This window comes from Protomyctophum bolini, assembly GCF_963924005.1.
Source record: "Protomyctophum bolini genome assembly, chromosome: 8".
NCBI classification, from domain to species: Eukaryota; Metazoa; Chordata; class Actinopteri; order Myctophiformes; family Myctophidae; genus Protomyctophum; species Protomyctophum bolini.
The window spans coordinates 20,512,433-20,538,430 of NC_137869.1; the positions used below are offsets into that span (position 1 = coordinate 20,512,433).

Consider the following 25,998-nt stretch of genomic DNA (forward strand, 5'->3'; position numbering starts at 1 on the left):
TGTCTGTCAGTAAATAAATAAGACGTGATAATGTGTGATAATGGCTCTGTGAATAACGTCACAGCTAGCTGTGTCCTCTCGGGACGCTCACACACCCAGGTGATAACATCACTATCTGTAGTCTCTCTCTCTCTCTCTCCTAAATCAGTCCCATACCCCCCTCTGTTCCTGTCTCTCTTCTATGTTCCTCACTCCCTCTCAGGCTATTGGTTCACATTGGTCCAGTTCTAACATTCTTGGCCTATCCAGATTGGAGTCAGATTGGTCCATTCCAATCAGATTGGTCAGTCAAATTCCTGTGTGGACAGTCAGTCCTATAAAGTAATGTAGTAGTGAAAGTAACTAAGTACATGTATGTCCAGTTTGCAGTACTTTTACTTCAGACAAATATTGTACTTTTTATTATGCCACTACACCTTTGAATAGTATTGAAAAAACATACATTAACCACTTCAATCCTATACTATTTCAAAATAGTCTTCTTTTTTAATGTCGCCTTTATTATTATTATATTATTATAATTTTATTATTTTTGTAGTGGGATAGATATAAAGTGGGCTGACAGGAAGTGGGGAGAGAGATGGGGGGGTGACATGCAGTAAAGGCTGTCGGGATCGGGAGTCGAACCTGCGGCACACTGCCAGACTCTGACTGGATTAGCAGTCAAAGTGCCTGGACCGCTGAGCCACGGCCCAGGCCAGATCTGCTATTTTCAAAAGATTTGTATACATGACGAACTTATAATGAGTACTTTTACTTTTGGCACTTTCAGTATATTTTGATGGCAATGCTTTTGTACTCTTACTCATGTACATTTGAACACCAGACTTTTGCTTCCACATTGTGGTATTGATACTTTTAAGTAAATGTCAGTACTTCTTCCACCACTGGATTTGACAAACAAATGAGGATTTGCCTGCAGTCCCATCAAAGCCTCACTCCCTGCCCTCGTTCCATCTCTGTCTTCATGAGAGTCCCATCAAAGCCTCACTCCCTGCCCTCGTTCCATCTCTGTCTTCATGAGAGTCCCATCAAAGCCTCACTCCCTGCCCTCGTTCCATCTCTGTCTTCATGAGAGTCACGTTTCCCTTCCTGGAGTGTCGAGCAAACCTTTTCAAATGCCACAGTACAGTGTGAGAGTTGGTCGTCAGCTGATGCGGTAAACAACCTGAAGGTATATAGACTCAAACGCACGTCACATATAAAAATGATCACTCTTAGCTTTTAGGGGAGGTTCACTGGCGTTCAGCATTTATAGGGTAATACATCATAATTCAAATAAAACCGCTTGCCTGTCTCTGTTCATCTCCGTCACGCTCTCTTTTTCTCGTACTCTTACACAGTTCTTCTTCGTGACCCAGACGTATTTATCATGTGTCATGACCCAACCCAACGCAGTATTGTTCACCGTAATTAACTGAAATTAAATTCCTAGATTTAATGTTCTTTTCTAGGCTATACAGTTAGGGAGCGCAGTGGATATTACAGTCAATATGCTGTAATGGAGGAATTAGAGGCGCTTCATCAGTGTCATATAGTGGAGGACTTTGATTGATTGATTGAATACTTTCACAGATTTGTACAGAATATATAATAATATAAAAAGGTTTGTTTCCTTTGTTGTCCTGTGTATCCATACTATAGACAGAGGGACTCTTTAATGGGACACAGTGGAGGAAACAGGTACACCAGAGTTGCCAGGCCAGAAACGGGGAAAAGAAAAAATTGCAAAAAGAATGCGGAATTTATTGGCAAAGGGCTTCAGCCTTTTTCCAGTTAACTCTGTATAAACAAGCAGCATGTTTTGACCCAAAACAAGGTCAGACAAACGAATGTTTTTGGAAAGTTTTTCAAGGCACACCAAAGCCTGCTAAACATGTACTGCATAGCACATACTATACTAGTAAACAACATAAAGTTATCAATACATTGAAATTACTCAATGCATTATGATTAAAAGTTGACGAATAACTACATTTGTGCTGTTCACTATTCCACAACCAAATTGATACGCCTGTGTCCCAAGTTTGGAATGTGACCCACAGTGTGTGCACCACTCACTGCCATAGATAGAGGATGATAGGCCCTGCCGTCCCTATTCTGTCCATGTCGTTATACTGTAGGTGAAATGTTTTCCCAAATACTTAACAAGGAACTAGTGGAGGAGCTTAGGGAGAGATAAGGGTGATTTCGTGCTAATTTGTCAGTGTCACATTTTGCACAGATATAGCCCACGGCATTCTCTAATGATTTAGCTAGGGTGCCCGAGCTGGCAACCTCCGGGGTTGCCACAGCGGCCAAATCCATATGGCCACCATTAACAACCTATATAAGGCAACATTTTCTCAATTTCATTATGCTTTAAAGGGACACTTCACCTTTTTTGCAAAAAGATATATGTTAATGACGTTTAGAAGCTTTAGATCACTTTCCTGGGGGTATTTATGTGTGTAATATGTGGTTTTAGATATTTTCCTGTTGTCTCTGATGTCATGGACACTGGTCTCACTACCTTCCTGGACTACAATTCCCATAATTCTTTGGTGCACTGCTCCTCCTTGTTGATAGGGGGGAGAGCTGTCTTACTGAGACAAGATGTAGTCCAGGAAGGAAGTGAGCCCAGTGTCCATGACATCAGAGACAACAGGCTCACTGCTCTCATCACTGGTCTTTATGCTCACATACATAAAGACCCCCAGGAAAGTGTTCTAAAGCTCCTAAACGTCATTAACATATATTTTTTTGCAAAAAGGGTGAAGTGTCCCTTTAAGTAGCATGTGACATGTCGAACCAGGCAGTTTTCATGATTCTGAATGCATTCCAAGCATTTGTTTTGCACGAAAAACTCTCCTTGGGCTAAATTTGGCCATAGCCACTTGGACAAATGTGCCCAAACGTGATGACCTAATCACATTTGTGATGCAGTTTTTAGCCCAAGGTGTGTTTCTTCGTGCAAAACTAATGCTTGGAATGGATTTAGAATTATGAAAACTCCCTGGTTTGTCACATGCTACTGTACAGCACAATGCAATTTAGAAGATGTTGCCTTATATAGATTGTTAATGGTGTGGCCATATAGATTTGGCCGCTGTGGCGATGGATTGCATTTTTCTCGGCTCGGGCGCACTAGCTAAATCATTAGAGCATGTCCTGGGCTACATCCAAAATGTGGCGCTTTTAGACTAATTAAATATCCCTAAGCTCCTCCACTAAACTATAACATGCAATAGAATAGATAAGACAATTGTCGCACGATTAAATGGTGCCAGACCAACGTGGGCTGCTCTCTCTCCTCTGGTCCGTCCGTTTTCCTTTCAGCATGATGTATCATGGTGTACAGTATAGTGATCAGTTAGTGAGACCATCGCTTGTGAACTACCTGTCACGATGCTGTGTGTATTCGCTTAGTCAGCATTATATATTTATAATAATAATTAGGGATATGTGTAAATGTGGCCCATAACCGATTAATTGCGCGGTCAAATTGACCGATACTGATCATTATTTTGCAATACAAGTTTCCAAGTTTCTTACACCACTTATACAGTGATTCTGGCTGCTGATGCACATTTTAAAAACAGTACATTTTTATTATCTGATTTATTAGGCCTACTAATGCACATTGCACATATTGGTTCAAATGAATTAAATGTAGTTAAAAGGCAGATATCGGCCGATACTGATATCTGGCCTATCTATATGGCCGATACTGACTGAATTCTCACTATAGTGGGTGTTTTCTCTCGCTCAGCAAGATGCTATGTTGTTCCTTTTTATCGGTAACTCATTTTAAGCTGGCAGATGTGGGTTCACGCAGGTGTGCGTATGTGTCGGCCTGAGACAGACAGACAGACAGACAGACAGACAAGCTGTTTCCTGTGTCCCTGTAATGACCACAGTAAATGTTTGTGGAAGAGCAGCCTGATGTGGAGGTGTGTTTGTCACTGTCTATGATAGAGATGCAGTGCAGAGTAAACAGATGCCGACTAGACATTTACACAAGATTATGATGTGTACTGTGTGTTTACTCTGTATACACACACACACACACACACACACACACACACACACACACACACTTAAATACATGCTCCGCCCTCGCATAAGGCTTAGCACCCCTTTCCTTGAAACAGATGTGCACATGTGTGGGGCCTCTTTTTCTGTCACCCTAACACACACACACACACACACACACACACACACACGTAAACACACAGTTACCTCTGTGACCTCTGTATTAATGCTATAGGGAGAGACAGAGAGACACTGCATTTCTTTTTAAAACATATATTTTCCCCCCCACATCCTCATGGCAGCACAAATACAAAACAAAATCTTCGAAGAAACATCAGGAAATGTCCATAAAAAAATAAAAATCAACACATTACATACATCACAGTTCCCTACCCCACCCCACAGCTGACTACTCCAATTGAGACACTGCATTTTAGGTCTCGTCCAAGTGTCAGACCACCTCCCTGGCACACACGCGCGCACACACACACACACACACACACACACACACACACACACACACACACACACACACCACCCTTGCAGGACAGACAGCGTTGCAGCTGTATCGCAGAGTAATGACTCACTCCATGTAAGACAGGTTCACCCCGATCGCTTCCAAGTTGTTGCACAACCACCCAGCTCCGGCCACTACCTCTGACAGGATGCTGCTGGGGACGCTCTCCAAATCCTCAGTGCCCATTTAACTGTGAGAGTGCACACATGGAACTCTCAGCCTTACGGTTCATGAAGGTCGCTTTTTGCACTGTACTCTAGAGTGACACCGCTGCGCTCAATGCAGAACAACGTGCTAATAACTTACAACATATCTGTCAGTATGCTGGATCCCTGCCTGTCTCATGAAGTCGCCTGGTCTGAGATGGAAGGATGGATGGATGGTGAAGGGAGGCTGCACTGTGAAGGCAGGGACCTTCAGTGTGATGCAACAGTGCCCCCCACTGGTCCTTCTCGGACAGTGGGAGCCGAAGTTTTGACTTGCCACTTTGCACCAGCTCTTATTTTGAAATTGGTCTCTCTCTCTCTCTCTCCCCTCCCTCTTTAATCTGCCAGTTACACTCATTCACTCCCTCCTCCCCTGCCCTCCCTGAGCCCCCCACCCCATGTGGCCCTCCTCTCCGACCCCCCGCCCCTGTGGCCCTCCTCTTCCACCCCGCCTCACATAAGCCCCCGTCTCAGACCCCCCCCAACACCCCCTGTAGCCGTCCTCTGCGACCCCCCTAGCCCCTGCATCCCCCCCCCCTCCTCTACCCCCCGCCCTGCGTAGCCGTCCTCTTCGACCCCCTGCAGAAAACCACCCCGCTGTGCCCCCCTCTCTGACTCCCCCCACCCCTCCATTTGAGAGACACAAGAAACTGGAATCAGATGGGGCCGCATTAACCCTTCACACTACGTGTGTCTCCTCTGTAAAAAAAAAAAAGTGTGTGTGTGTGTGTGTGTGTGTGTGTGTGTGTGTGTGTGTGTGTGTGTGTGTGTGTGTGACCGCGATGAAAAATGAAAGTGAGCGAGCGCGGGAGACATTGAGACCACTTGTTTCGCTGGGAAGCCGTGTGGGCAAACCGTGGTGTTTGTGCAGAGTTTTGACTCTGCTGCTCTGAATGTTTACCTCCGGATGTTTGGAACCTCCTCGGTCTATTAGCAGTGGCTGTAATGTACTGTCCCTGTCAGTATTAGTGTCTGTGTGCGTCTGCTCCTTGAGGGAGCATGATTCAGTCTTCTCCCAGTGTGAGAAAAGTGCGGGAGACTTCAATTATTTAATAATTTCTTACTTAAAAAACAAACAAAAAAAACATTGCCCTGGGGTTTGTGGCTGAACAGCAACTCTGTCATCTGGTGAGTTACGCCATAATCTGTTGCAGCCGATGTGGCGAGGAAAAACAGCCCCGGCTAATTCCCCCCGCGTCTCCAAATACTCTCCGTTGTACTACTTCAGGACACATGTTCACATTGAAGCCTACGTGTGCACGTTTGTGTTCCAGTTTCTCTGAATTCTCTCCCAACGGACAACATACCGAAAGGAAGCGTAACTTGTTTTTGTTTTTTCATGAGCGTTCTATGTGTGCATGTGTGCATGTGTGCGCGTGCGTGCGTGTGTGTGTGTGTGTGTGTGTGTGTGAGACGCAGCGGCAGGGTGTCTTGTCGTGTGCCCTGGTGGTGACCAACAGACGTCGAGCCACAGTGACCAGCATGTGGCTGACTGGCGGTGACAGCGAGGCGCGCAGGGGAATGTGTGTGTGTGTGTGTGTGTGTGTGTGTGTGTCCTCGCTGAGTGTTTGTGTGTACTGTTTGCGTCTGTGTTTGGATCCCTGTGTGTATACAGTCTCCTACAAATTACAGAGCACTCAGTCCAGCGTCACATCAAACTGACAGAAGCAGAGAGAAAGAAAGAGACCGACCACTCACTGTCACTAGAAAGAGACAGACAGGAAAATAAAGATAAAAATTATTGACCGGAAAAGCCCGAATAAAAGAGGGAAGGAAAGGGTATCTCAGCCAGTAGTGAAGAGAGACTACATATGTGAGAATTGGAGGAGGAATCTAAAAACTGAAATGCTGAACGTCTGATATCATAAGCGAGAAGAGGTTGAGAAAGACTTGGCCAGTGCAGTCGTGCATTGACAATGACGCACATGTCCATTTCCTCATCCGCTGAGCTGGTCTGCAGCTGGGCTGGGTGTCCCCGAGACGGGGCGTCCTCTGTGTCCGAGTCCCAGCGGCCCACTGAGGCGGTCCAGAACCGGACCGGCCAGCCAGCCAGCTGGGCCAGTAAGACAGAGAGATGTATGCATGTTTGGAAAAGAGTAGGCCTCATTTAAAGGGGAAGATTTATGACTCTGCATTTCTATAAACATGGCAGGCATCGGGCTGATGGAGTTAGAGCAGGGTTCACCTTACCTTTAAGAGCTTTTCAGTCCACGGCTCCATCTATCAATCAGTCTGTCGTCTCTCTCTTATCAAGTGTTCTTATCTTTGGTATTTTCACTCTATCCATCCTTGTATGATGTTGTTCACAGCTCAGTTCGTTTTTGTTTACCTGCAAGTCTTAAAAAAAAAATGACGTGCATGTTTTTGCGTATAAAATCAAACGGCGGAGAGAGGCGACATTCAAACAAACGCCATTTTGACACTGTAAACGTAAACCATGCACCCTGTCGTGTCTTAACGTGAACCACGCAAGATACAAAATGGATCGTCAGAAAGGCTAATAGGAGGGAGGGAGGCGGTTTGTTTAATGGAGCAGCGTCGTGCCTGCATCGGCGTGTCCCTGTCATTCAAACTCACCCCTCCATGACTGCAGACGCACAGACGTTCGCCGCCTTCCGCATGTCCTGTAATCACGAACAAAAGGTTTTTTTAGTCGTGCAAATCCCTGTGTGTTGTCTTTGCCTGTTCCGCCACGCTGCGCTCTGTTTAGCATGCAGCTCACATAGAGGTTAACGACCTTGAAGGAGTCAGATACACAGATAAATAATTATGCAGATTTGAAAATGGATACAGAAACAGATTTGTCAGTTTGACCCAGCCGGTGTCATATTTCAACATTTTAAGTAAACATTGGAGAAAGACATGGGGAGGTAGAGTACGGGGTCGACATGACACTGCATAGATCATCAGATAAATCTGTACAGGGTCATTATGTATCATTATGAGCCTTCCCCCAACAAACCTCCAAAGTATGTACATAATCTAACACTAAGCCATTCTTTTTTTTGTTTTTTACAATAGTTTTCCACAAACAATACACGCCTCTCTCCCAAAGTATGTACATAATTTAACACTAAGCGATTCTTTTCTTTTTTTACAATAGTTTTCCACAAACAATACACCTCTGTCTCTCTCTCTCTCTCTCTCTCTCTCTCTCTCTCTCTCTCTCTCTCTCTCCATACAATAAAAAATAGAACAGGGTACTTACTTATTGTCACTTGAAAATACTTTAGTCCAGTTTAAAGGGCTACATTTATGCAGAGGCTGCAGTTATGATACCCCGAGCTCATCCATCATGTGAGATAAATCATTGTTCTTGATATAGTGCATAAACCCGACCCCACACACACATTTCTTGTTTATCTTCTAAGTGTATTATTTCTAAAGGTAAACACAGACACAGTCCTGTATGCCACCATGCAGCGCCTCTATACCTCTATGCACTTAACCCAGGAAACGGGAGAGCGTCTGTGTGTCGTCTTAGATTTTTGCGTTGGCTATTCAAAAAGATCAGATATACAAGCTTGCAGTGCGGCACAAAGTGACGCGCTGTGAGCTTGTATATCATATTGTATATGATATTCTTGAATGTGAGAACTACCGATTTGTAGAATTGGCTAGAATGTGTTAATCAGCTAGTAAAATGATCTATTGACAGACAGAAAGAGGCTGATTGATGGAGTGGTAGAGAGACTGAATATATGGTTGCTGGCTACAGTGCATTGTGGGTGTGAATATGATCGTGTGTGTGTGTGTGGTGTGGACAGTTGAGCCGTGCGTTTGTAGAGCTCTGTTTCTGCTCATCCTTCTCAGAGAGTGAAATGAGACGTCCACACCTTTCACACAACCACAGAGTAATGGCAGTAAAATGAGGGCCAGAGATAAACCGTCTTTTTTTACCCCCTCTTCCGAGAGGTTTCCGGCCCGGACTCTCAAATTTCCGTCTTTTCAGTAAACAGTGATATTCCGGTGGAATCTATTCTAGGATTTGTCGGCGTCATCCTCACAGGTTTACACTGAGCATGTGTCTCTGTGTCTGGATACTGTACATGTGTAAGCAGTGAGCACAGTCTCTGATAAGACTCAGAGCTTAAAGGTATTTGTTGTCACATCCTGCACATGTATTGTTAAAAGTGTGTTAAATTAAATACATGCTTAGATTTGATTAAAGTTTATACTTTATATTTGAGAACACTTAACTTATGAGCAAATTAACGAAAATAATAAACTAAAAAAAGTGCACTCCCGGTATAGCACAGGTCTCCTCCAGGTAGGACTGCCTACCCAGGTTCCACAGAGTTTGGAACTCAATCGAAATTGAAAAATCGGGACACGTCGGCAGCATAATTGCGATGTCAAATAACGGCCGATATATCGGCCAAAATCGTCCGGCTCATGTACAAAACATGGCAGGTAGCAGCTAAGCAGGCAGTGTAGTTCTCGTACTTATATCTCCTCTACAGTGTGTGTGTGTGTGTGTGTGTGTGTGTGTGTGTGTGTGTGTGTGTGTGTGTGTGTGTGTGTGTGTGTTTGGGTCTTTGGAAATGGAGACTGAGTTTTCTCTTGGTTGTGTTGTTGTTTACATGCTCAGCCTGTGGGAGAGCGTGGCTGCTCATGATTATCTTTAATGTTTTCCCCCCAAACTCCAAACTCTTCCACTGCAAATCAACGAAGAAGTGCGTTTGCTGTACATCATTTATCCTCTGTCCCTCACCTCATGATTTATGCCTCTTGTGTTTTAGAGGCCCGCTCGCCATCCCCGCCAGATTAACGTGTTGTTATTTGTGAATGCAAATTGCATGCGATTATGCGTTTGCAAATCAGGCACATGTGTGCGCACACTTCCAAGGCCATGCAAATTTAGTTTATTATTCTGGTTGCTATGGTATCGGTGGGCAGACCATGTGACATGGGATGACTATTCCCGGCCTGGACCTTCACTCCTTGACAACAACAACCCACCTGTGACCATGCTTTGTTCCAACCCCTGCAACGCCCCCACCCAGCCCCTCCTCTGCTTGCACACACACATGCTTGCATGCACGCACGCACACACACACACACACACACACACACACACACACACACACACACACACACACGCACGCACAGTCACACACACACACATTTGTATACTATACTACTGATGTTTACAGGTTTGTTTGCCAATCTTTTACCGTAAAGCCGAAAATAGCAAATGTAGAAGCTCTGAGCTTCTAGATGAGCTGGACCAGGAAAATGGTCTGCACATACCTCAAATTATACTATACCTAAGTAAAGTATATAGTAATACAAGTACACATCACGTGCGTGCATGCGCGCACACACACACACACACACACACGCACACACCCTCCCTCGTGCCCCAGGACCCAGAAAGCAGTTCATTGTGCAGCCAGGGAGCGGGGCGAGCGAGGGGAGCGAAGCATGGTTCTGGTTAGCGCTGCATCTGAAACACTCACCTTCCTCCAGGGGCTGCATCTGGAGCTGGTTTCCTGTTCAGGCTGCGCTGGCCAAGGGCGGAGCTTGGCCCGGCGCTGTGATTGGGCGAGACGGGAGGCTTTATGGACCCTGCGATGGATGGAGGTGCCAAACAGTAATCTGTCAGTCAGTGGCTGACAGATTCAAGCCAGTGCTCGCTATTGGAGCGGTCCTCCGACCCGGGAAGTCCATCCTCCATCAAGTGGTCCATTTTGCTAATTTGCTATAGGCCAATCAGACGAGCCGATCTGCTAAGCCCCTCTGAAAGGCTTTCTGGTGAACAAAGGAGTATTCTTTGACAACATTGTGTCACGATAAGGAACTCCATTGTGGACATTTAAAGTAATGGCTTTATTTGGGTAATTGCGTGCCTTAACATTAGCATTGTTTTGACAGCGTATTGCCATGGTTATTTTGTAATTGTGTGTAAATGGTGGCATTAGTGCATGGCGAGGGGACCGGTGCATTTAGTAATTGGTGTGTAATAATAACTTTGGCTTCCTGTTATTTCTGCCGTAATGATATAACACAAGCCGTGGGCAGAGACCCTAAAACCTTTTTAAAGAACAGACCTTAAAATGTGCACCGATTTAGAGGCATAGTTTTTGCTAGTCGTCAGTCAGAGCGGTGCAGTCATTTTGGGGGATGGGGGGGTGGGGTTGTGATGGAAAGAGGGGAGCGTCTGGTAGGATCAGCGAGGCCTTTATTCAGGTCTTGTGTTTCAAATTGCCTCAGCTGTAGAAGAACTCTCTTCACATGGCGAACGTTGGAACGTTTTGCAATGTTGGAACGTTTTGCAGCGAGGAACACATCATGGTGTACAATGCTGCTCAAGTGGACCCCCAGGTGTCGTTGAGACGCTTCCACGGGGTCCCCATGAAATGAACAGTACAAACATGAAAGCCCATTCATATTTTTGGACTATGTTTTTTGAAAGATTTCTGCAGGTCTGCAGCCATGTGAATACATGCCTTTGGGGATTGTTGACATGAAAACGTTTGAGAAGCATTGCTGCATCCTAACACTGGTTGATCCAACTGGCCCCCCACATGTTCAATGTGTTTCTGGAGGTGTGCAGTGCAGCGCAGCGCCTCGTGCCAGGGCCGCGGGCCAGACATTGTGGAGGTTCTCAGTTCTCACTTGTATGTAGTGCTGGAAAAAAGGAACTGTAGTCATTCTTCCCCAGTCAGCTCTCTTCTCTGCTCCGTACCGAAAGAACTCCTTTTATTTCCTGCCCTGGCGCCACGGCGCACAGCTGACAGCCGGGTTTACAGAACTCCTGAAGGGACCCAGTTACGTGCTTAATGCTCACACATGTGAACACACACACACACACACACACACACAGTGAGGCTATGGAGAGGGACCTAGTGGGGATACGGAGGTGAATGTTATTGAGCTTAGGTTCAGTTGAATCAAGTGGACAAAGAGGAGCTTTGAGAGATACAGAGAGGGTATAAGTAACGTGAGAAAAACCATTTTGTTCAAATAATGTTTGGATTGTACTGTAAAATCATGATTGATAGGGTTAACCAGCTCAGTGGCCTTGTGGTTAGAGTGTCCGCCCTGGGACTGGGAGGTCGGGGTTCGATCCCTGGCCGGGTCATATAAAATACTCTGAAAAATGGGACCCAGTGCCTCCCCTTGGCACTCAGCATCAAGGGTTGGATTGGGCTAAGTCCCTGTGACATATAGTGTCATGTCCAGGGGATGTACTTGTACATCAAGCTGCCTCACTATATGTCCTGTTTCTGTAAAACAGGACATACAGGCTCCTGCCCTATGGGCCTCATGGCTCTCCTTGATAGGGTTAGCATACTTATTGCAGGGATCAATGTCATTGTAGGGTTGCACTCAAATTATGGATTTGTCCTATACATGACATGTATAGGACAGAGGACATTAACCAGTTTCAACCTGGCATCCATATTTTGGACATTATATGCAGAAAAAAAGATTTGACAAAATAGTTAAAATATTTTCACTATTCATTGTACGACGAGGCATAGGGCTGAAGTAGTGCGTTAATTGGCTCATGCATATTTTGATACAAAATTTGGTCCAACCGGTGATTCATCAGCAACGCTGCTCAAGGCTAGTTGAAGCCACCGGGCAGTGCAGAACGAAATAGCACAATAACGGGAAGTCATACTCAAGGGGATGAGTCAGGGGGGAAATATGTTCGTCAAGAGTACCTTGGGGGGCCAGGGTCAGAGGCAGCACAGGTTCAGGTTTGGGTGAGAGCCCTGGAGAATGGCCTCATGATAAATGAGGAGGGGGCCCGAAAGCCCCTCCACGGTTCCCCTCGTCTGCTTCTCCTGTCTCCTCTGACCTGTGCTTGAAGGCTCTGCCACGGTCCAAATGAGAACCCTACGCCATTACGAGGCTGATGTGTGTGATGTTGACAGTGCGAACAAGTTAAGCTGAGAGCCTGCTGGGACAGTGTGGTATACGTGATCGCTGGTACTCAACATGGGGTACCTTAAGGGGTTCCAATCCAAGGCGTCCCCAGCTAAATTAGTTATAATTAGGAAACAAATCTGATTGATCAGGGTAAAAATCTTTTCACTTGTCCGTGGCCTAATGCATAACAAACTGGGGGTCCTTGAAATCCATGATACACATGGAAAACACTGTGTCTCTGATGTGGATGGTTTCAGCCTGGTCCATTATACAGTTAAAGTGAAAGATTTCAAAAGGTATAAAACGTACAGTATGTTATGGGAAAAACAAATAGCAGAGGTACTTATGTGGCCTACTGGCAGTGTGCCGCAGACATTTGGGGCTGATCGTTCCAGCGGTTTGCGAGATATGATCCGGACACACCCACAGACAGACAGACAGACATAAGTACAGGCAGACACAGAGACAGACGAACCGTCTAAAGGTGCGTTCAGACTTGGATGGTTAGAGTAGAAAAAGGATTTTAGAAAAAGCATTTTAATCATTTGTCGGAGCATTATAACGACACAAATCTTGTAAGGGGGTCCTTGGCACAATGCATTTTCAGAACATTTGGGGGTCCTTGACATGGACAAGTTTGGGAACCGCTGCGCTATTTAGTATGGACAGAACTTGAACCCTAAAACTAACTTTAACCCTAACCTGCAGTAAAACTATAAAACTAGTGGCTGGGGGCGTTTCCAAGGACCCGGAAGAACAGTTTGAACCTGGTCTCCCACCAGAGTTAGTGTAAAAGTGTCCTTGAGCAAGACCTTGTACCCTTAATTTCTCCCAATGTGCAGGTTGGTGCCTTGCATGGTTTCCTCGGTGTATGAATGGTTGAATGTAAAGCTCTTTGCGCTATAGCGCTATATAAATTCACCATTTACCACTTAGAGATGGAAGGAACAACAGCCCTGACAAGCCTTTGTCCCTCTCTCCTGGTTCGGTTCCCGCCAGCCCGGTGGAGCGAGGGGGGAATGATCCCCAATATTGTTTGGCAGAAAGAGCCAGAGCAGCTCAGAGAGCTATTTGATTTCACAACGTTTTAAGAAGAAAAATATGTGTCGGGGCGCACACGCACGTGCGTTCGCATGTTTGTGTGTTTGAGCGGTCCCCGCAGACCCGTGGTTAGCTGGGGCCAAGCCAGGGTGGAGAGGCAGCATCGCAGCCAACAGTAGAGAGCTCTTCCACACAGGAGAGACCCCGCCATACCTCACACACGCTGCCACACGAGAGACCCCCAACATACCTCACACACGCTGCCACACGAGAGACCCCCAACATACCTCGCCACACAACAGCCCATCAAAAGATGGCGTCTCGTGGAGTCGTATGTACATTATTCACTGTCCCCCGCAACGTATAATCTCCCACAGACGATATGCACTTGTCCCGAACGTTACTGTCTACTTTTTTCACACAGTGCTGGAAATCGTCAACTTGGGGAGGTGATTGAGTTCATGCTGTTATGGATTTTTTGGAAGGTCATCAAATATTCTGCTCTCAGATTCATTTTGAATTGTTGGGACCGCTTCCACACAAAATGAAAAGATTTCCGCAACGCTTACCGTAGATCTATGCAGACTTCACTTTATTAAGCTTTGTTTCTGCCAGTCCTTCATCAGTGCAAACCGATGGAGGTCTAACAGACCTTGGCAACAAAAACAAATCAAGATGAGGTGAAGATATGTTTGGTTTATTGTTTTGTTTTAGTTTTCCAGCCAATGAAGGCAGGGGTGCAGAAAGCATCGACCGATTTCACACAGCTAGCAGACAGGTTCTCCTAATTTCTCCCCCAAGCCTACCAAAGCCCCTTTATATGAGCACTTTCAAACTGCATGACTCATGGCAATGGTGCACTGTTCTTTGAACTAAAGGCTACGTTTACAGTAAAAGCTTTTTAATCAGCCAGTGTGTGTAAATGTCTGTTTTTTTTTTGTTTTTTTTGCTTTCAACCCGGTGTACCTATTTTGTCCATGTGACTATTATTCGAAGATTGTGCAAATAATCACTCAACCTCACACCGCAGTTTAGCATGCAATGAATTATGTAGGGTCGTTAAACCATTAAAACTGTCAAAGTATCTATGTAATTTAGCATTTCACCGTTGGCTATTCATAAATAGCAGATATAAAAGCTGCGAGCTTGTACAGCTGCAATTTTTTTTAAACATTTTAGAAATATGTTTGATAACTACTGATAGAATGCATTTGTAGAATCGTCTCAAGTGGTTAACCCATTTTGGGCAGGAACCCCTTTTGGTGTTTTAAACATTCTTTTATAATTTAGCTATTGAAAAATAGCAGATCTACAAGCTCATAGCGCGCCACTCGGTGGCGCGCTATGAGCTTGTAGATCTGCTTTTTTTGAAAAATCGTGAAAATATTTATTTCATAAAACTGGAGGATTTAGAAGATTCTTTTTTTTATTTTGAGGTCAGGCCTGTGAAGCACCGCAGTGTCAGCTGCTGACAGTGCTGCGAAGGCTTTTACCACAAAGATACCGATGCCTCACACCACATACGTATGGATCCAAAACCTTGGAAACCCTCTGATGTGTCCTCCTCACTCCGTCAGGGACAGTCGTAGCCTCGGAGAGACCTCGCCGCAGCGGCCCGCTCAGGGACCCTCAGGCACTCAGCCATTTGTTGGGTTTGGACCACAATCTTCCCCGGGTCTGCGACCCAGAGGCCTGATTGGATGGATCGCGTCTTTGGCTGGGGACGGGGGGGCAAGAGTTGCACTGGGTCAGACATCGGATAGCCCCCGACGGGCCCACCGCAGCCCTAAAGACTCAGCTCTGAGATGGAGAGAGAGTCTGTTTGTCTTGGGCGAAGGAACATTGAGCTCTAAGCTCACACACACACACACACACACACACACACACAGTCACACACACACACACACACACACACACACACACACACACACACAGTCACACACACACACACACACACACACACACACACACACACACACACACACACACACACACACACACACACACAGCTCTCTCATTAAAAGGAAATGGATCCACACAGGCTTGTGTATCTCCATCTGATTCAAACCGAACTGTCCCCGCCGGAGGCCGTCATTTTCTCCTGCTCCGCTGTCCGTGGTTCATCTCCTCTGCAGCCTCTCTCGATTGTTAAGTGTCTTTCTTTATTCTCCTGCCCCCCCCCCCCCCCCCTATTCTTTCTCTTACCACTTCATTTTCTCCCACTATCAGTTTTTTCCTCTCTCTTTCTGTATCCCAGCATTTTTCATTGGTCTCTCCTGAGATGCAGCAGAGGACAGATTAGCTCCACACCCTTGTTTAATATGGCTATATGAGCTCAGTGTGGTTGTGAGAGTGGTCACTGTTCTGTAACAAGGTCCCGTGATCTACATCATTTGGGCCCAGAGCACGACCGTTATTATGTCCCGATCAGACTCACTCATGACAGGAACCGAGAAACGGTTCACTGCTCTTAGGCCGTGTGTCCACCAGAGCTCTTTGTTTCCCAGCTGGAACCTTAAGGCTCATACATACTCCAGGTTTTGGTGATACAGTAGATTATCACCGCGGTGTAGTTTTTAAAGGGTTGGAAAACTACACCATTACATCAGTCGCAGTGATGATCAGACCCATCTCTCTGTTTTTACTATCAGACAAGTCTTTTCACTCTGGAGCTATCACCCCGTTCACTGATTGGTCTAGAAGTTGGGTAAACCACAGGGAGGCGGGGTCAATCCTTAAGGACATCACCGCGAGTATGATGGCCTCAACTCTTATCACCGTTTTAGGTGATAGGTTATCACCGTTTTAGGTGATAGCTTATCAAACTAAAACGGTGATAACCTATCACCAAAAACTGGAGTATGTATGAGCCTTAAGGCACTCTTCTAAAACGCCAATGTGGGAGCGCCTAATGGAGCTTTGGATGCGGAAGGATTTTTCGGCTGAGACACAATCCACGCCAACAATATAGGGGGCGTTTATCAAACGCCATCATCCAGAGCACCCCACAAGTGCGAAATCGGAATAAGCACAGTTAGTATGACTACAGAGTCAGCGAACGGTTAAATTGAACAATGTAGTGACAGGTTAAAGTGAACAATGTAGTGGCTCTCAGAAACAATGATGCCAGGTAATGGTAAACATCAAACCTAGCATTAGGGATGTCCCAATCACGTTTTTGAGTAATAATATTCATAGTATACTGCATGAAAAGAGGAGTTAACGGGCAATTATGGGCACTAGATTTGCCCGTAAACCCGTAAAAGTTTAGCAGGCATATACAGTAATATACGGTAATATACAGGTGTGATGGTACAATTCGGGAGTTTACCGGAGTTTGTTGGAAAGTTTAACGGGAGTTTCCTGTAATATACACATCCGTATCCCATGCTTTTTGCGCAGTGGACGTTTTTTTTGCTCCCGATCCGATTTCCGATAATTTGAAAATGACGTGATCGGCCCCGATTTCCGATCACGTGAACGGATCGGGACAAATCCTACCTAGCATATTTTATCTCATAGAAGTAAATGTGTTGTCACAAGACATTTTATTCAGCTTGAAGTCAGTGAAATATGGTCCTTTGTTATATTGTAATGTAACATGTACAGTATTGTGTGTGTGTGTGTGTGTGTGTGTGTGTGTGTGTGTGTGTGTGTGTGTGTGTGTGTGTGTGTGTGTGGGATTAAGGAGGGGAATGGATACCTGTGCTTTTTATATCGCCCCTCTGGTCATTATTTTTTATGACTAGCTGAATGTTTTATCCCTGCTTCTGGTCAGATTGAATTAAATACATGCAATTCCTTTTGGGAAAGGTAGACTGTCTGATTTTTTCTTTTGCTAGAATGTCATAAACGGGCCCCAGGTCTTGTAAAAACATTTCTCATTCGCAATTGAAAACCTTAACATCTCCAACTGGAGACAGGACATTATATCATGAAGCCACTGACGGAGCACGGGCGGGGCAGCATCCTTACATTTGAGCAGAATGGCACGCCTAGCGAGCAATAAGACAAAGTCGACCTGTCTGATATGTTTGATATTTATGTTTGACAATATCACATAAATATCACACATGTATGTTAACCACATCAACCCTGGCGTTCCTATTTTGGGCAAAAGCATTTTTTTTGCTATTTTGTCCTACGATGAAGTATATTATGAGGTCTTAAGTGGTCAAGAAAATGTATCCCTCTCTTGTTTTATTTGAACAAATGGAATGGTGTGTGTTCTCAGGCCTTGGGAGACTCGGACCTCCCCAGCGTGCTCAGACAGCTGCTGACCCTGATGACGTCCTCCGGCTCCGAGGAGGAGCATTGTGGCCCCGACGAGATGCTCCTGCTGCTGGTCTACCTGTACTCGCTGGCCGGGGAGGCGCAGGCCGCCCAGGACCCCGACGAGGAGGACCAGGAGGTGGACAGGCTGGAGACGGAGCTGATTGGAGCGCTCACCATGGCCATACGCAGAGAGACGCAACTCAGCCCCCTGGTGCAGAAACTCACTGGTACGACACACACACACACACACATGCACGCACATTCGCCACACACAAGCACATTCACCACACGCACACACTCTCATTTAAAAGCGGCCCGTGTCCCCAGAAAGCTTTTTTTGAGCTGCCAGCGCCCGTCTGCCATGCATTTCTATGGCATATAGACGCGATCCTCTTCCCAGTAGATGTTCTTGGCGTCCAGCATTTTATGGCGGAGTGCCCTGAGAGCTTCAAGCAGCTTAATCTTTTTGGAGAGAAACACCGCTCACTTGATCCTCCTGTCTGTGTTTGACAGCCCGGTCAGTTACATCCTGACGTTGAATTGTTACCTAAAACCGTGAAAAGTCCCTGGACATGATATCAAACGCTCTCTGTGGACACGGCCCACATAAATAATAATAATAATTCCATATAAACCTGCCTAAGGTTTATATGTTCTGTTTATTTGTTGGTGCACTGATTGGCGTTTGTTGATGCTTTGTTTTTAACCGTGTTGATCACTTTGGTCAGCTTTGGTTGTTTTTAAATGTGCTTTATAAATTAAGTTTGATTTGATTTTATAGCTCTGTATTGCTTACATATGAGCACGCTGGTATCCTTGTTCATTTGCCTCAAATGTAACATATTTCCAACTAGCACTTATTGTACTTCAAACAAAATTTAAGGAACAACATCGTAAATTTGCAAATGCACAAGGAAAACACATAGTGTGTGGTTGTGCATAGTTGAGCTTCTTTGGCTCATCAGCTTGTCTGTCTGGTCATGTGTTCTCAACTAGAAAAAACCCCAATAACAACAAACCCATAAAATGATTAAAAAACAAAGTTGTAAAGTGGCGTCATCATTCACTGGACATAGAGCCCTCCCCTCTGACACTCCCCTGTACGTGTCCAGACACCAAGGAGAAACACACACAGAAATAAGAGACACAGAGTGAGAGAGACGTAGGGTGTGGTCACCACTCGGGACCATGATCATTCCCCATCGTCATTCCCAGAGAGAGAGAGAGAGATGGGGTGAGAGGACGAGAGGCAGGCTGGGTTAGAAAGCTGAGGCACTGATTGTTTATCTTCTACGTCTCTGTCTTTTTTCCGCGTGTGCATGCTTGCATGCATGCGTGTGTGCGTGCGTGAAGCATGTCCTTGTTAGTGGCAGGAGGATTCTGTCAAGAGACCTCACACCCCATCTCTCCATCTGTTCTCCCCAGACACACACACACACACACACACACACTTCGCCAGGTCACATGGTAATAAATACACAAGCATTGGACTGTGGGAATATCAGAGCTTGAGAGTGTGTGAGGGAGAAAGACACAGAGATAGAGAGACTTTGACCAGATTCACCTGTAGACACATCAAGTGGCCTCCTTGATGGGGTTCCAAATAAATCAGCGTCCATTGGGTTCCATTTGTACACTCTCTCAGAGAGAGTTATGGGTAAAAGGACCACTGCACTAGTGTGTGCCGAAAAGACACGGTGCCACATTGCATGTAATATCTCAATAACAGATTCCGAGCTGCAGTACTGAATCTGTCGGCAGGGGCATTCGGAACACGTATACATTGTTGTTAGTGGAAATGAAAACATAAGTGTCCCACCAGAAGGCGGACCAAACGGGCCTGCAGCCTGTTATCCACATTCTATAGGGCGACGCCCCCAAATTCACATGGAAATAAACAGCAGAGGGCGCTGTTTTCTCCCTTTTTTTGCCGATGGGTTCCCAGACCAGCCTTGCATCATGGTACCAGAAGTGTGTGCTCATGGTCTCTATTCTGTTCTGGTGTCTCCAGTGTGTGCACGTATCTATTCTCCAGTGTGTGTGCACGTCTCTGAAGTGTGTGCACGTCTCTGAAGTGTGTGCACGTCTCTGAAGTGTGTGCACGTCTCTCCAGTCTGTTACTGGTCTCTCCAGGGTCAGTGCTTCTGCTGTTGATGAATTGACCCTGACCACATCCCACTGACTGCACTGTACCTCCCACAGTAATAGCCGGTCTAACCTTGAGCCTGCACACGCACGCACACGCACACGCACGTGCACACACACACACACACACACACACACACACACACACACACACACACACACACTCTCTCTCTCTCTGCCCCATAATTAGAGCTGTTTTTAGTTTGGCCCTTCCCTTACCTTATAGCATACACCCTGAAATAATACACGGCCCAGTGTTAGGGTTCTGCAGTTCATATCACACACACATACACATGTATGGGTTTGGCACTCTGTGTTTTACTCTCTCCCTACTGTCTCTCTCTCCCTTTCTTTATCCTTCTCTTCCATTTTCCTTCACTCATTTTATTTTTCTTGTTTTCTTTTCACCTCTCTCTCTCCTTCACACATTCTCTCTCTTTTGCCGAATTTATACACAGTTGGATGCCAGTGTTATACAAGCTCACAAGCTTTGTGGGCTTGTAGATCGGCTATTTTCGGTGCATGAGTAATAAATTATAATAGGCCTTTGTGTGTCTCTCGCTACATTCACCCACCTCTCTCTTTCCTTCTCTCATTCTGTTTTTCTCGCCCTTGGCCTGGGTTTCGTTTGTGAGGCTGTTAATGAGGAATGTAGCTCTCTCACCGTCTCTCTCCCTCTCTCTCTCTCTCTCTCTTTCTCTCTCTCTCTCTCTCTCTCTCTCTCTCTCTCTCTCTCTGCCTGTCTCACTCACCATCTCTGCCTCTGTCTTTCTATCTCATGCTGTCTGTCTGTCTGTCTATCAGTGTATTTCTGGTATTCAATACTAATTACTACTACTACACTACATCTCAGAGGCAAATATTGTACTTTTTACTCTGCTACAATTATTTGAAAACTTTAGCTACTTTGTAGATTTAGATTATTATTTCAATACATACAGTCCAACATTTCGGCCTTTTGAAAATAGCCAGTGATGCTGTCGGGACGTAAAAGACTGGGGGACAATATTGGAGATTGGAGAGTTGAGACTAGAGAGCAACTGCAGTTACTGTACTGTACAGTAGTAGACTACAGTATATAGTTACTGTACTGTACAGTAGTAGACTACAGTATATAGTTACTGTACTGTACAGTAGTAGACTACAGTATATAGTTACTGTACTGTACAGTAGTAGACTACAGTATATAGCCAGAATGGTCTGAGAGGCAAGCATGCTGCGGCAGCTAATACACAACCATGATTGCGCAATAGATGGTGCAAGAGAGACCACCATGGGGCACCGGTCGGGGAGAGAGACCACCATGGGGCACCGGTCGGGGAGAGAGACCACCATGGGGCACCGGTCGGGGAAAAATATATAAATGAATAGACAGTCATCCCCCAATTGTGCGGGGGGACATTCCGACCCAAATGACCCCCTCTCCGGCACGTATGCTACAAGCTCACAACGCGTCGCATGATCATTTGAAAACTTGTGAAATGGGATATTCCACATAATGAGTTCCACTTTTGGTACTGGTCCATTTAGAATTCTGGACTTTTCCTTGGAACACAGTACCTCTTCTACGTTGCATATTGGTACGATTATTTAAGTAAAACATTTGAGTAGTCTTTCCACCAATGTCTGTCTGTCTGTCGGTCTCTTCCTGTCCCAGTTGGCAGTGTAGCGGTGTGTGTGTGTGTGGGGGGGGGGGCTCCTGGCAGGCTGGAGGTCAGAGAGATGTGGCTCACGTTAAAAAGCTGACTCTGTTATAAACACTTCACTGCAAATTAGTCTGCTGTTTGGAGCCAGGTGCGTCTTAAATCCAGAGGAAAAAAAGAGTGTGCGTGTGTGTGTGTCAGTGTGTGTGTGCGTGTGCGCGCCACGCTCATTAAGATTTTTGTGTGTTCGAGTGTATGTGCATGGCTGTGTGCATATTGTGCCGATAGCCTGTGTCTTTCGTGTGTGTGCATCCATAATTGTGTGTATAGTGTATGTTCTGGGCATGTATGTGTACTGTGTGTGTGTGCATATGTTTAGTTGATGATCTTGTGTGTGCGTGTGTGTGTGTGTGTGTGTGTGTGTGTGTGTGTGTGTGTGTGTGTGCGTGTGTGTGTGTGTGTGTGTGTGTGTGTGTGTGTGTGTAGTTGGTGTTTCTATGACTACAGATGCATACCTCGGTGGGGGTAACGTGAGGCGGGGGTCCGTCTCCCTCTGAGTCCGTAGCACAACATTGATTGTGACATTGTGCTCAATTAAAGAGCTCAAATGGGAACCAGACGCACAGCGAAAAACCTGCACAGCCTGAGAAACTATGTTTTTACAAATCATTCTGCTCTGCATGCCTCCCCCTGGCTACAGCTTAGCACACACACACACACACACACACACACACACAGACAGACACACAATTGCGTTTAAAAGCAGTCGTGTCGTTGTTTTATTACTGTGCAAAGTTTTCAGGATGGTAATTTTATAAATGCCATTTTGTAACCATAAAGCTTTAGTTTATCGACTATTTTGGGTGTACAACATTGCACAACTATGTATAAATCAAGCCTGAATCTAATTCTTTATTTTTAAACCATAAAACAACATTTTGTCTTGTGAGAACCAGGAAATTGGTCCTGACTCTCTATTTCTCAAATTCTACTATACTTATGGCAACATTTTGCCCTTACAAGTGTAGTAATAAAGTACACGCGCACGCACACACACACACACACACACACACACACACACACACACACACACACACACACACACACACACGCACACAAAGAGCAAGCCTCCACAATCATAAAGAGAGTAAAAACTCTCAAGGCACAGACATACACACGCTCTCACATAATGCACAGCGCAGAGGAATCCAACGACATTGTACACAGGAGGATACATCTGTTCATAGACAAACAGTCCAAGTAAAGAGGATAACTCGCCCTCTCACACCGACCCTCTTGTCTACCTCCTCCTGGGAGAGAGCTTCTCCGGATACATGCAAGATGCTAGTGCTGTGCTTCCCCAGAACGCTGTGTCTATCCAGGTACACTGCTGTATCTGCCCAGGCAGACTACTGTATCTGCCCAGGCAGACTGCTGTATCTGCCCAGGCAGACTGCTGTATCTGCCCAGGCAGACTGCTGTATCTGCCCTGGCAGACTACTGTATCTGCCCAGGCAGACTACTGTATCTGCCCTGGCAGACTGCTGTATCTGCCCTGGCAGACTGCTGTATCTGCCCTGGCAGACTGCTGTATCTGCCCTGGCAGACTGCTGTATCTGCCCAGGCAGACTGCTGTATCTGCCCAGGCAGACTGCTGTATCTGCCCAGGCAGACTACTGTATCTGCCCAGGCAGACTACTGTATCTGCCCAGGCAGACTGCTGTATCTGCCCAGGTACACTGCTGTATCTGCCCTGGCAGACTACTGTATCTGCCCAGGCAGACTACTGTATCTGCCCAGGCAGACTGCTGTATCTGCCCAGGCAGACTGCTGTATCTGCCCTGGCAGACTGCTGTATCTACCCAGGCAGTCTGCTGTATCTGCCCAGATATACACACACACACACACACACACACACACACACACACACACCTTCCCTCACACTGTTTTTGTGACTAACAGCTATTGTGCGTATGAAGAGAGGTTGTTTACTGAGTAGGAAGAAGCTCCCAGCAGCAGGCAGGTGGTGTGTTGGGTTGTGTTGGCTGTTTCATTTTCCAAATGACTACAGGACGGCCTGGAACACTTTCTATATACTGTAGTTCAGTGGTTCTCAAACTTTTTCAAGTGAATTATGTATTTGGCCCCCATCTGAAAATACAATATAGCAGAACTACAATTTGGCAAATATACCCTCAAAGACCCCTGGGGGTCCCTGGACCCCACTTTGCTAAATAGGACAGCTTGGACAGCATTTACTGTAAAATACTGTAATCGACCATGAGAAGGCTTGAGAGAGGCATTGCATGCTTGTGTGCGTATGGGTGTATGACTGTACAGTATGTTACGCCTTTCCTTTAACAGAATGCCGGTTGCACCTGCAGCTGTAACCGATAGCTACTCATAAATACTGATATGAATGACAGTTGGAATAACCGCAGAAAAATAACTTGTGTTTATCTGCAAGCTATTTTTCCCTTTGGTCATGCTGCTCAAGCAGACATTCCCCTCCTGCACCTACAGTATTGTGTTGGGCGTACAAACAGTACAGCGTCGCATGACTTCTGGTTCATTTTTCACAGTGACACACTTGGAGAGAAGCTTTTTATGTGTGTGTGTGTGTGTGTGTGTGTGTGTGTGTGTGTGTGTGTGTGTGTGTGTGTGTGTGTGTGTGTGTGTGTGTGTGTGTGTGTGTGTGTGTGTGTGTGTGTGTGTGTGTGTGTGTGTGTGTGTGTGTGTGTGTGTGTGTGTGTGTGTGTGTGTGTGTGTGTGTGTGTGTGTGTGTGTGTGTGTGTGTGCGTGCGTGCGTGCGTGCGTGCGTGCGTGCGTGCGTGTGTTAAGGCTGTACTTTAGCCCTTACTTTAGGACTCGAACTTCGGCAGGAATTTCCGAGTGAACATTCGGACCATTTGTTTCTAATTCATTAAAAAAAATAACTTGATCAGAGCTCACAGCGCGTCTCACCCGCTCTTCTCTCCCAACACACACACACACACACACACACACACACACACACACTTTTCTAATTTTCTAATTTAAAAAATAACCATTGAGATATCCGTCTCGATCAGAGCGCAGCACGTCTGCCCCGCTCATATAAATCTGTCTCGTCTCTCACAACACACCCACACACACACACACACACACACACACACACTCACACCACGAAAACAGTTGATCTGACGTGCGCGTGCGTGCGCGCTAGTGTTTTGCTGATTCATACTAGTGTTTTTGGTGTGTTTTTATGAGTCATTAATATACAGTACTCATGTATACTGTAGGTAGGCTATATGTTATGTTATCACGTGTGTGCGTGTGCACGTGCGTGAGTGTTATGTTGTGTAGTCTGTGTATGAGCCGTCTGGCGGTATGGAGTCCATTAAAGAGAAGAAACGACGTGTTTGCCCAAGAAAATGGTTCCACTTATTGCAGACGATAGGAAATGAGCTCTTAAAAGTAAGCGCACCGCTGCAGCCAAACAACACATGTGGACAAAAGGGAGGCCTGGATTGGCGGGCAGGCGACGCTACAGAGAGACGACGGGGTCCGCCATTGGACGAGGATACCCACCACGCTTACCAGGCGTGCAACGCTATTGGCCGAAGCGGCAGCCGTCTGCGGCAGGCGTTGGCAGCGTGTGATGTGTGGAGGTTGTAAATAGCTCGGGCGTTTAATGTTAATCTGCATTTCAGTTGTGGAAACGGCCTTAATGATGGTGGTGAGATGGTTAGACGGTATTCCACAGAGTTTAAAGCAATGATGAAGCATCATTTAAATAATGTGTATGCGTCTTGCTTGCGGGATAGAACATATTGATGACTTCCTATTATAGTGTAATGCCCAGACGGGGCCCACAGGTGGGCCCCCAAATTATTGGCACAAATCTAAGATTGTAATGATAATTATAACACTTTAATTATAACAAAGGTTAATAAAGAATGAATGTATTTTTATATACCTTTTAAAATGTGTTTTCCTTGTGATGCCAATAAACAGGAACTTATGCAGCACTCTTTTTTTGATTGACCATTAGAATAAACTTGAACGCGGCCCGCCCACCCGGCCACTGAAGTGGTCAGATGGGCGGGCCGCAAACGCTTTCGAGATTTTCAAGTATACGCCATGATCCAGAAAAGGTTGGGAACCACTAGCTGTTGTCAAAGAACTGACCATTCTTAGCCTTTAGACACTTAAATGTGATACTGATGATTATTGACACAACATTGATAGGACCAAGAACTTGGTCCAAGGAATGTGTCCATATTTCTCAGCT

At 45.7% G+C, this 25,998-nt stretch overlaps 1 protein-coding gene across 1 annotated transcript in view; it reads left to right on the plus strand.

The window, feature by feature from the left end:
* The window catches only part of scfd2 (sec1 family domain containing 2), a 158,309-nt gene that overhangs the window by 49,748 nt on the left and 82,563 nt on the right, over positions 1–25,998 (plus strand). Inside the window, exon 5 of the mRNA XM_080769409.1 lies at positions 17,897–18,164. Coding sequence (XP_080625535.1) covers positions 17,897–18,164 — 268 coding nt within the window. The remainder of the gene's footprint in view (positions 1–17,896; positions 18,165–25,998) is intronic.